Here is a 12,491-nt window from a genome sequence, read left to right as displayed (position 1 = left end):
AATATGACAGGCGACGTTACGCGCAATGCTCCTTTGTCCTTGTGCATCTGTGCGTGTGTGTCTGCATAATGCCAGCAGCATCGCTTCGACGCGAGCAAACTCGGGTCCGGTTTCGACATGCAGCGTCTCATCAGCAGTCACGATCGCGTGAACCGATGCTTGTGAACTGCCGGATGATGGCCGCTAATCGTCTTGCGTGCGCAGTGCATTTAATGACGACCTACATTCTCCACGCCGACCCGAGTGATTGCGTTCTGTTGCCATTCTTGGCTGGGGGCCATCGCGTGGTGAAGTATGGTCGAGTGACCCCCACAAGCTCTGTGGCGCGTGGTGGGTGAGGGTGGAGGTTAAAGGCAGAGTAGGGGGGGCGGCGGCGATGACTCGTCTCATTTTGCCTTTGGGTGGCCGCCAACAGATGAATAATTGACGCACGGTGCGCTGTTCTACCTTGCCGTGAGATCAGCACGCGTGGAGTGGAGCTCGAGAGAGAGAGAGAGTGGGAGGGAGTGGAGGGGAGACGGTGGTGGTGGTGGCGGGGTGAGAGGGAGTGGTGGTGGTGGGCGAGGGGGAGGAGACGGTGGTGGTGGGGTGTCAATGTCGACGACGACGATCCAGGGGGAAGAGGAGGAGGAGGAGCGTGAGACGCGAGGGAGGTGCGGGGGGGAGGGGACGTCCAGCTAAGAACTCGCTCAGCTGGTGACCGCGTCGCACATCGGTGGCAGGGCACGGACGAGAGCGACTGCCGCCGAACGAGGTAAGGGTCCCCCTTGCCCGGCCACACCAGCGAGGCGTCTCTCCCCACCTACAACTCGCGCGCGCTCCCATCACGGCGTAAGAGAGACGCATGCCGCGTTGCTAGACAGCATGTTAATGCACCTGCCGTCCTGTGTGTGTGTGTGTCACCGACGTGGTGGTGGTGGTGGTGGTGTTACCTGGCGAAGTGTAATGAGGGTTTGTACAGCTGGCTGCTCGCCCTTCTCATCTCCAGGCAGCTGGGACAGTCGGCAACTTAAATCCCCAGCCCCCCAGTGCTCTCATCTCGCCTCTGTCCACCCAGCAGCAGGCCGCGTGTGGTGGGGTAAAGTGTGGGTGACTCACAGTGAAGGTGGAGTAAAGTGTGGGTGACTACCAGTGGTGGAGGTGGGGTAAAGTGTGGGTGACTCACAGTGAAGGTGGAGTAAAGTGTGGGTGACTACCAGTGGTGGAGGTGGGGTAAAGTGTGGGTGACTACCAGTGGTGGAGGTGGGGTAAAGTGTGAGTGACTACCAGTGGTGGAGGTGGGGTAAAGTGTGGGTGACTACCAGTGGTGGAGGTGGGGTAAAGTGTGGGTGACTACCAGTGGTGGAGGTGGGGTAAAGTGTGAGTGACTCACAGTGAAGGTGGGGTAAAGTGTGGGTGACTACCAGTGGTGGAGGTGGGGTAAAGTGTGGGTGACTACCAGTGGTGGAGGTGGGGTAAAGTGTGAGTGACTACCAGTGTTGGAGGTGAGGTAAAGTGTGGGTGACTACCAGTGGTGGAGGTGGGGTAAAGTGTGAATGACTACCAGTGGTGGAGGTGGGGTAAAGTGTGAGTGACTACCAGTGGTGGAGGTGGGGTAAAGTGTGAGTGACTACCAGTGGTGGAGGTGGGGTAAAGTGTGGGTGACTCACAATGAAGGTGGGGTAAAGTGTGAGTGACTACCAGTGGTGGAGGTGGGGTAAAGTGTGAGTGACTACCAGTGGTGGAGGTGGGGTAAAGTGTGGGTGACTACCAGTGGTGGTGGAGGTGGGGTAAAGTGTGGGTGACTACCACTGGTGGAGGTGGGGTAAAGTGTGAGTGACTACCAGTGGTGGAGGTGGGGTAAAGTGTGAGTGACTACCAGTGGTGGAGGTGGGGTAAAGTGTGAGTGACTACCAGTGGTGGAGGTGGGGTAAAGTGTGGGTGACTCACAATGAAGGTGGGGTAAAGTGTGAGTGACTACCAGTGGTGGAGGTGGGGTAAAGTGTGAGTGACTACCAGTGGTGGAGGTGGGGTAAAGTGTGGGTGACTACCAGTGGTGGTGGAGGTGGGGTAAAGTGTGGGTGACTACCACTGGTGGAGGTGGGGTAAAGTGTGAGTGACTACCAGTGGTGGAGGTGGGGTAAAGTGTGAGTGACTACCAGTGGTGGAGGTGGGGTAAAGTGTGAGTGACTACCAGTGGTGGAGGTGGGGTAAAGTGTGGGTGACTACCAGTGGTGGAGGTGGTGGTGGGGTAAAGTGTGGGTGACTCCCACCACCACCACTTCTTCTGAGACGGCTGCTCTGCGTGGACGAGCAGGGTAGAGATGTCGCGCAGCAGCGGCAGCGGCGTAAGCGATTGCCGGGCAGCGCCTCTACCTTTACCGATCATCAATCATATCGTCATCGTCAGCCATGGTCAGTCTACTGCTGGATGAAGGTCTCCCTCCGCTAACCGCGCGCCATCTCTCGTTAGCCTGCGATGTTTAATCCACCTTAGCGCGGTTAATCGCTCCATCTCCTCTGCGGACTCCACTCCCACTCCTCGACTGCCAAGACGTCATCATTCTCGATCATCCACCGACCGCTCTCTCGTTTTAACCACCACTCTTACCATGACTACCACTATCACCATGACTACCACTCTTACCATAACTACCACTCTTACTATGACTACCACTCTCACCACACTCTGCCCCACCACGCTGTGGTGACGTCACCCATCTATTTAGACAGCTTCTGGGTGCAGGACGGACGCGGCCGGGGTGGATTTAAGTAAAGTTCCACTTCTGTCGCGGCTGCCGCGCCGTGAGATCGCATCGAGCCGGCGACCCCTGCGACACTTCAGATCCAGCGCGCGCGCGAGCGCCACTTTACACCACCCACGTGGCAACATCCCCTTCAACGGCTACAGTGGGACAGAGTGACCCGCTCACGTGCGCGTGTACGCATGTTGAACTTCTTTCGCACCGTACGTAGCCAACCGTGCTAATCGCAGGTGCGTGGGGGAGGACAGCAAACTAAACACAGCAAGCAGTGCTAAAGAAACGAGTGTTCAATCTAGTTGGCTTAAACGTGCACAGCTCCGGTGGCTTCCCGTTATCGGAAGGAAGAGCGTTCCAGACGGCCGCGAAAGCGCATCTGAAAGCGCCTCGCGATGCGGTGATGGGCCAGCCAACAAAAGCCGCCGCCGCCGCAGCTGCTTTGAGGATGCGGAGTTGGTCACAGCGCGCGGCTGGCTCGTCATCTTCTGCCGTGTCCCCCCGTGGCTGCAGACGGAGACGAGTCGCAGCCCCGTACGCCGACACCGTGGAGGACAGGTGACACGCGGCGTGTGGCAGTCACGCCAGGAGCCGTGACCACCACCACCACCACCGCCGCCGCCGTCTCTGAAGACCGGGGGGCCGCGTGAGACGCATCATGCAGACCACCTCGGCAGAGCTTCCCGCCTCCCCCGCCTCTCCCGAGGATGATGGCGGAGTTCGTCTTAAGGTAAAGGGCGCGCGACAGCTGCCGCGGTGCCCTGGGCGAGTTCGGGTTGGGGCGGCGGGGGGGGTGCGGTCGGGGGCGGTTGGGGGCGGCCGGGACCTTCGATCGCCCCGGCCGCCTGGCTGGGTCCCTGCCACGTGGGTGGTGGGTGGCCGCGTCCACCCGCACCCCGCATCTATTATTGAGGGCGCAGCGGAGAACGCCGTCACGGTAATCCTACGAGGACTGTACAGTGTGGTCCAGATGTATTGTGACACCCCCCCTCCCTCCCCATTTAATTATCTTAAACGTAATCTTTTTTTTTAAGTAACGTTTCTTTACAACAAAAAAAGAAATGAATATGAAAAGGGGGAAAAAACTGTTTAGGAGTAAATTAATTGGGGGGCCACAAGACCTCTGGACCAGCCCGTATGCCACGCCTGCTCGAGTGAAGCAGTGGCCACAGATCCGTGAGTTTCAACCCCGCACGTGGATCCCATCCGTCCGGGTTGTTCTCCCTCTCCCCCTCTCTCTCTGGGGCAAAGTCCTCGCCTTAATGGCAACGCAACCTCGTACTGGCACTCTAAACGTCACTTGGACGTGGCCAATAAATGACACCAATGCCCTCTGGAGGGACTGTCTGGAGCCGCGTTCTTCACTCATTTTAAACCATTGGGGGGGGGGGGGTTGTGACAGCAGCACCACGACGGCGACGACGACGAAGATGATGATGATGGGGTTGTGTTTTCACCATTTGCATATCGTCAGGGGTCGCACTAAAGGCCATCAGGGGCCGCCAGTGGCCCGCGGGGCCTTGCAGTGACTCACTCTCCAGCTGAGCCCTCTACCGCCGGCAGTGGCGTGAGCCGGCACTTGCAGGGCTGCGCCTTCACCTCTGACTCAGCCCAGCCGTGGAGGGCTTCTTCCCACAGCGGTGTGGGTCGTTCGCAGGGGGGTAGTTTGACCATACTTCACCACTCTGATCAGCGCAAGGTTGGCGAAGGGGGCAAGGGGGGGGAGAGAGAAGTATGGGGGGGGGGGGACGGGGGGCACAGTGGCACCCAGGACCACACCTCCGATTAGCACGGTTGGCTACGTACGGTGCGAAAGAAGTTCAACGTACATACACGACCCTCGAGGCCGACGTTAGCCTGACGTTAGCCGTGACCGTGAAAATCGAAAAGGTCACAGGGGTTCGTTTTCGCTGGGTGCTAGCCACTGCGTCACCGCTCCCCATAACACCTGCTTGACAAAGGTACAGATCCCCCGTGTAGCCTTGACAGCCTGTTGGGGCAAGTGCTGTTAGCGAGTAGCGTCTATGAAGGCCGGCACGGCGCACGAGGAGGAGGGTGTGTCAGCACCACTCCCTGCCGCCTTTGTCTCCCCAGCGGCGATGTTTACACACCGCACCAGGTACTCATTTGAGGCTGAGTGGACCTAGGGGGAGGCGCAGGACCGACAAATAATCGTCACCGGTGTTGACCGTGAGCGGGAATCGAACTCGGGTTGGCGCGTTCCTAGCGCAGCGCGCTAACGACAGCACCACCGCTCCCCGTTTCACCTGTTCATCCCCGACACACACAATTACCGGATTTCAATGGTTTGGTTGGGGGTGGGGTGGGGGGTGAATCTTACTTTCCAGAGAGTTTTCTAGTCGGGTGAATAGGGTAGCTGTGTGTGCAGTAATAAAAATAAGTCGTAATAATAATAATAAGAGTGTGCTGAAGACGGGCGAACGTGTGGCTCGCGCGCGTGCCACGCGCACCGCATGCATCTTTAATGCGGACGATGATGCGGCTGGGTTATTTACGCAGTGTTCGCTTACAACGTGGACACAACAATAATCATAATGATGGTGGTGGTGGTTGTTGGTGATCATGGTGGTTGGCGGCGGTGGTGATGATGAGGAGCGGTAGCGCGCTGCGCTACGAACCCGGCGACCCGAGTTCGATTCCCGCTCACGGCCAACACCGGAGAAGATTATCTGAACGGGTCCTGTGCCTCCCCTAGGTCGACTCAGCCTCAATTGCGTACCTGGTGCGATGTGTAAAAACATTGGCACTAGGGCGTGGTCCTGGCCACCCACCCCCTCGTGTGTCGTGCCGGCCTCCACAGGTGCTCGTTTCAAGCACTTCCCCCCAACAGTCTGTTAAGGCTATACGGGGGATCTTTGTCTTAAATGATGATCATGGTGGTGATGGTGGTGATGACATTATCATTATCTGGGGCAGGGGCTCTTCTATATATAACAATTATAATGTCCAGCCAGGGTAGTTGAACAAATCTACATTATCTCCTTTGGAAGTGTTATGACTGAAGTTAATGTATGAATGGTGTAATATACAGCAGTTTAGTTAGAATATAATACTTCTTTATTTATGTATCGGGGACGCCGCTACTCGTGTTGTAATCTCGAGATGGGGGGGGGGGTCGATTCGATCTCCGGGCGCGGAAGTTGAAACTTCTTAAATTCGCCCCCCCCCCCACCTCTGTCCACCCACCACAGCTAGTCAATGGACAGGTCCAAGTGTGGTGGGGTGAAGTGTGGGGGACGTCCCAAAGACGTCGGAAGAAGTGGGCCAAGATACCCTAGGAGAGGGCAGATCAACAAATAGCGTCTCGCTCGTCTGTTCGTGTCGCGTACGGTGGCAAAAGCGTTCAGGAGCTCGATGCCGATGTCTGCTGCTGCTGCTGGCAACGACGAGAGGGCTTCAGCAGAGAGACAGAGAGAGACAGACAGAGAGAGACAGAGAGAGAGACAGACAGAGAGAGACAAAGAAAGAGACAGAGAGAGAGACAGAGAGAGACAGACAGAGAGAGACAAAGAAAGAGACAGAGAGAGACAGAGAGACACAGACAGAGAGACAGAGAGAGATACAGAGAGAGAGACAGAGAGAGACAGAGAGAGACAGAGAGAGAGAGTTCGTGTCGTGTCGCTATTCCTCCTCCTCCTCCTGCTGCGTTGAAGGAGTGCAGAAGACCACAGCGGGTTCACTGCGCGGCCCAGAGTGTTGGGTTGCATGGGCACAATGGCTTGGGCCCCCACCCCTCCCCCACAGCGGGACCAGCACGAACACCGCTGGGCACACGCAGAGAGACCACGGCGAGGGGGGTGGGGGGAGCAGCAACCCGCGCCTCCACTCAGACCGGCAAGAGAAATCTCTCCGGCCGGGATCAATTTGCCTTCAACCAGGGATAGGGTGACGCCGTCAACTTAATCCACCAGCCGCGCGCTGGCTCACGGGAATGCTTTGTTCTCGGAAGGAGTGGGATTAAAGATTAAAGATTCAAGGTGCCCACACGCGGAAGCTCGACTGGCACCAATGCCTCGCGTTGCTCCCCCGGGGCGGGGGGGGGGCACAGCCAAGGCGCGTGACCGGGTGTGTTGGGCCACACACGGAGTGTGACTAGATGTGGCTGGGAGACACACACAGCGTGTGTCTAGATGTGACTGGGAGACACACACAGCGTGTGTCTAGATGTGGCTGGGAGACACACACAGCGTGTGTCTAGATGTGGCTGGGAGACACACACGGCGTGTCTAGATGTGACTGGGAGACACACATGACATGTCTAGATGTGACTAACACCCACAGCGTGTGTCTAGATGTGGCTAGGAGACACACACAGCGTGTTTCTAGATGTGGCTAGGAGACACACACAAAGTGTCTAGATGTGGCTAGGAGACACACACAGCGTGTCTCTAGATGTGGCTAGGAGACACACACAGCGTGTTTCTAGATGTGGCTAGGAGACACACACAAAGTGTCTAGATGTGGCTAGGAGACACACACAGCGTGTCTCTAGATGTGGCTAGGAGACACACACAGCGTGTTTCTAGATGTGGCTAGGAGACACTAGGTCTAGGTGGTGATGCCTCCTCCACATGCATCTCCTATGTGAGTCTTTACGGCTCTATGTGAGTCTATGGGTCTACGCGGGGTCTCTGCGTGAGTCTATGGTCTATGGATATCTATGTGAGACTGGATCTCTATGTGAGGCTATGGGTCTCAGTGTGAGTTAGTGGATCTCTATGTGAGACTATGGTCCTCTTTGTGAGTCTATGGGTCTCAGTGTGAGTCCGTGTGTCTCTGTATTTGGGTTCGCACGGCTGATGTAGAGCTACAGCCGTGATGTTACATCGAGGTGGTGGGCGAGCCGAGATGATCGCGTCAGCAGTAGCGGAGCGGTGAATCACCGCCGCTGTGATGATGCCTCCTGCTGCTGCTGCGTCGCGTTCGTGACTCGTGAACATTGAGTCGGTCTGTGCTCCACGGGTCTCTTCTGGGTGGTGACCACAGCCCGCGCGCACTGCTGCGGGGTTTAACATTCCCGATTTGTGTAGCAGCAGCATCAGCATCATCAGCATCAAGATCATCAGCAGCATCACCATCAGCAGCACCATCAGCATCATCAGCATCACCATCAGCAGCATCACCATCATCAGCATCATCATCAGCATCATCATCATCAGCATCATCATCAGCATCATCATCAGCATCATCATCAGCATCATCAGCATCACCATCAGCAGCATCACCATCAGCAGCATCACCATCAGCATCACCATCAGCATCCGCATCAGCAGAACCACCATCAGCATCAGCAGCATCACCATCAGCATCACCATCATCAGCATCACCATCAGCAGCATCATCAGCATCAGCATCACCATCAGCAGCAGCGTCTGCCACCGCTGCCTTGCATTGCGCAGTGAATGCGGCTCCATTGGGGAATGGCGACCCTGAAGCCCCGCGAAGCAGTGAAGTCGAGCGAAGTCATGGAGCGAAGTCATGGAGGGATCTTCTGCGTCGCCCGCAGTCTGACGAGGAGGCGCGTTGCTTTGCGTGTCGTGCCGACGGCCTTCACAAGTGCCCGCTAACAGCGCAACAGCAAAAAACCCCGCTCAGGCTACACGGGGGAAATCGTTGTCTTCGTGTGCGCTGTGAGCGCGCGCGTGCGATGGCTAGCCCCGGGGATGCCGCGTGTGTGTGTGTGTGCGCCGCGAAGCAGCAGGTGTTGGCTGGCTGATAAGGTGGTGTTGTGTGTGTGCTGTGTGTGTGTGCTGTGTGTGTGTGCCTGTTGTAAGCGTGCTCTCCAGTTTACCTATAAACAGCTCCCCTCCGGTCTGCGCGTGCGCGTGTAAACACCACGGGGAAGATGAACCCCGGTTTGTCCCCCTGTCCCACTCGTGACCCCCTCCGCGTTGTGAGGACGCGCTGCTTCCTACAATCCGCTATGGCTGCGTCCTATCATCTGGCGCGTGTCATTCGATTTTCCACGTGTGGGGAGCGGTGGCGCAGTGGTTAGCTCGCCCGCGTTCGATTCCGCTCGCGACCAATACCAGCGGCGCATTGTTCGAAGCGGTGCTGCGCCTCCCCTAGGTCGGCTCAGCCTCAAATGAGTGCCCGGTGCGGTGTGTGAACATCGTCGCTGGGGAGACGACGGAGCGCCTGGCCGGGCGTGGTTCTGGTCACCCTCTCCCCGCCGTGCGCCGTGCCGGCCTCGCAGAGGTGCTCGCCAACAGGACTTGGGCCCAACAGTCTGTGCGAGAGATGGCAGTGAGATGAGCAGAGCGAAGCGGACGGGGTAGAGATGAGCAGAGGGGCGAATTGGCTTTGAATGTAAATGAGCTCGGTAGGGTTTTGTTTGGCGTGTGAGCTGGCCCGGCAAGACATGTCGTAGTCTGGGCGGACATGTCACATAGGCGAGCATCATCACATCGAGAGCAAATTGACGCTTCCACCGCGCACCAAGACAGCGCTGGGTGTTGGGCAGTCGATCGGGCGATCGGGCAGTCATGCGGCAGCCGGGTCGCGTGGACATCTGTGCAAAGAGAGAGCTCAATGGCTCTTCGCTATTGCTGCTGTGTAAATAGATATTCTGATTCCGGTGTGACATCGAACCGTGCGCGTTTACGGGCGCGAAGATCGTTGACAACCCGTTGGAACGATATGGGGCAATCTTACAACGAATTGAAAAAAAACATCAGCAGCAGCAGCAGCAAACCCCCAAAAAACTCCTACCCACATAATCCGTGACAAATAGAGCCCTGGACAGAGGGGGCTCTCGCGTCTCTCTCTCTCCACCGTCTTAGTCTCACGAAGCCGCCCCCCCCTCCGTCCTCACTTCGGCAGCGAGCAAAGGGCGTGAGGGCCAACGGGGGTGCATGGTGGAGCAAAACTCAATCCACCCGTTTTTTAATGGTCACGTCGTCATGAAGGTCAAATGTCAGGGTGGGGGGGCGGGTTTGTTTCGCATAACCCTCCACCACCAGACAGAGCCAAGTCAAGTTGTCGCGTGGTGTGCGAATACGCCCCCCGAATGATTTGTGTGGCTTGTTTTGAGTAAACCGGTGCGATTTAACAACTCAGCTCTCTTTGGAAAGAAAAAAAACATTCGCCCGTGACGTGGCAACTTGATTTTATTCGCTCCGTCGGGTGGTGTAAGGGGCTGTAGTTCAAACACGGATTTGACATTTCACACTCCAAAATAATCTGCTGTGCTCATAAACCGTTACATCGCCTTTGATTCGTTTGTTTCTCACGGTTGAAATGGCAGCTTGAGTTGAGTTGATTTGTTACGCAGATGGCGATGGTGGTCCCCTTTCAGCGCAGTCGCCCGGCTATTTCACACGGGAGATCCGTGATGCTGCCTTGAGCAGAGCAGCAACAACGAAACTAAATTCTGTTTTTTTTGACCAGGTAAAGCCCACTGAGCGATATTGCTCTTTATCAGACGCGACCTGGTTATCACAAATGATAGCCCGACTAAGTGGCTTATCACGTGGACATTTATCGTGGCCAACTACTCTAGACGCGGGATGTTGATGACAAATGTGGGAGGGAAAAAAATCGGGGATACCCACCCAGAGAAAAAATCCACGCGACCACGAGGAGAGAGAGAGACAAGTAAACTACAGCAGCAGCAGGCGTCGTCGTGGTCGGGATCGAACCCACGACCTCCTGCAAACCAGGCGAGGCCGAGCACAGACGGGTCGTCATTGAGGGCATCTCGCGCGACTAACAAGGGTGGCGCTTGGATGCTGCTCGTGCCGCCGAGTTGTTTATCGGCACAGGGCAGGAGGGGCCCTGGCTCTGCTTGGCGTGGCCTTGACTCGCGTGCGTGACGGAGTCGTAAACCCGGGGTGGTTTGAACGTTGGATTGAGGACAGACTCCATTCGAAGCCCTGTGGCTCATGACGAATTGTCCCCTCCGATAACCACCCCCCGCCACCCCCCCCCCCCGCGCCCCCACGTGGGACGAGGGGGTATTTAACGAGCCGAGTGAGCGGCATTCCGCCACTGACGACCTTTGGTCCGGGCGGCGCTGTTGTTATCGAGCGAAGGGGAAAGATAAGAACCATCATCATCATCACCATCATCACTATCACCATCATCATCATCATTGCCACCATCATCACCACTATGATCACCATCATCACTATCATCATTACCACCATCATCACCACTATGATCACCATCATCACCACTATGATCATCATCACCATCATCGCCACCATTACCACCATCATCACCACTATGATCATCATCATCGCCACCATCGCCACCATCATCACCACTATGATCATCATCATCACCATCATCACCACCATCACCACCATCATCACCACTATGATCATCATCATCACCATCATCACCACCATCACCACCATCATCACCACTATGATCATCATCATCACCATCATCACCACCATCGCCACCATCATCACCACTATGATCATCATCATCACCATCATCACCACCATCGCCACCATCATCACCACTATGATTATCATCATCATCATCACCATCATCGCCACCATCATCACCACCACCATCATCATCACCGTGTCGTTCGCCAGCGACGATCGAGGTGGCGTCCGGAGCAATGGACGACGGGTAACGAGGAGGAGACGGCGGCAGTGGCTGTGGTGTCTGCCCAGACACCCAGTCCGCAACAATCACCATGGCCCCTCGCTCCTTCCAACCGACTAGTCTAACCACAACAGCAGCAACAACGATCTAATTCTAGATTTGAAGTTTTCGTGACTGCTTGATACAGTGATCACTTGATACAGTAATTTTGCTGTGACGGTTCCACCTGAAGACGGAAGTTTGTGTTGCCTCCGAAACGTCGTGATTTAATGTATTTTTATTTTATTTTTTACCTACGTGACTTTACCGTAACAACGATCTAACCATCATATATCTATGATACCTTTTTTGCCAGTATCAAAGTATGACAAAATAAGAATAGAGTTTCCCTCCCTGGTAAAAAAAAAATAGCTGTTAAGATGTTCAAAGATCAAATCGGTACCTTTAACAAGGAAAAGCATGCAAACAAGCATGCTCTGACAGCACATGAGAGCATTGTCTTTGAAACTGATTGTCGTGCGTCGTGCATGCGCATTGCATACTCTTAGGTTTTTTCGGTAAAGCCACGTAGGTAAAAAATAAAATTAAAATTAATAAAAATAATAATAAAAATACAATAAAATAATAAATCACGACGTTTCGGAGGCAACACAAGTCTCCGTCATCAGGTGGGACTGTCACAGCTAAATTACTGCATCAAGTGATGCACATTGCATCTCACAATCGCTTAGGAAGCAGACGTGTAGGAGACGCGTGTTGTCTGCTTGTCCGTCTCCTTATTTATATTCCACCGCAAAGGCCCCCGACAAAACGATTCCTCGGGAGTCACCAACATTGGCCGAGACGAGCAGTCAGCACGGCAAGAAGGACCGCTGTGACATTTTGGGACGGCGTTTTATTCCACCCAAATGCCGTGGATCACCACCGTTCATTTTGCCATGCAAATGCGGTCAAAGAAAATTAATCTTGGCTCAATTTGCGTGTCGTTGCTACTGCTGCTGCTAAAGGTTAGGTTCATAAAGAGCCTCTGGGTAAATGACCATCGGAAGCGTTTTGACCGTCGGGCGCTGTGGCGTGGTAGAATGAGGCCGTGAAATATGGAAGTGTGAAATTGTGATAATGAAAGTGGACGTGTCATCCCCGCACAGGGTTAGCCTGGGTGTGTGTGCG

General features: G+C 55.3%; 1 protein-coding gene across 2 annotated transcripts in view; it reads left to right on the top strand.

The window, feature by feature from the left end:
- The first annotated feature begins 738 nt into the window (after positions 1-738).
- Positions 739-12,491, top strand: part of LOC133351175 (uncharacterized transmembrane protein DDB_G0289901-like) — a 45,093-nt gene continuing 33,340 nt past the window's right edge. For both annotated transcript variants that reach the window (XM_061566186.1, XM_061566185.1), the window contains exons 1-2: positions 739-754; positions 3,252-3,468. In XM_061566186.1, the coding sequence (XP_061422170.1) occupies positions 3,397-3,468 (72 nt within the window). In that variant the 5' untranslated portion in view covers positions 739-754; positions 3,252-3,396. The remainder of the gene's footprint in view (positions 755-3,251; positions 3,469-12,491) is intronic.

The sequence above is a fragment of the Lethenteron reissneri genome, chromosome 36 (genome assembly GCF_015708825.2).
Source record: "Lethenteron reissneri isolate LAM-NWPU_2019-01 chromosome 36, ASM1570882v1, whole genome shotgun sequence".
In the NCBI taxonomy this organism is placed as follows: Eukaryota; Metazoa; Chordata; class Hyperoartia; order Petromyzontiformes; family Petromyzontidae; genus Lethenteron; species Lethenteron reissneri.
The sequence above is the reverse complement of the archived record's forward strand: the minus strand, read 5'-3'. Positions and strand labels throughout refer to the sequence as shown.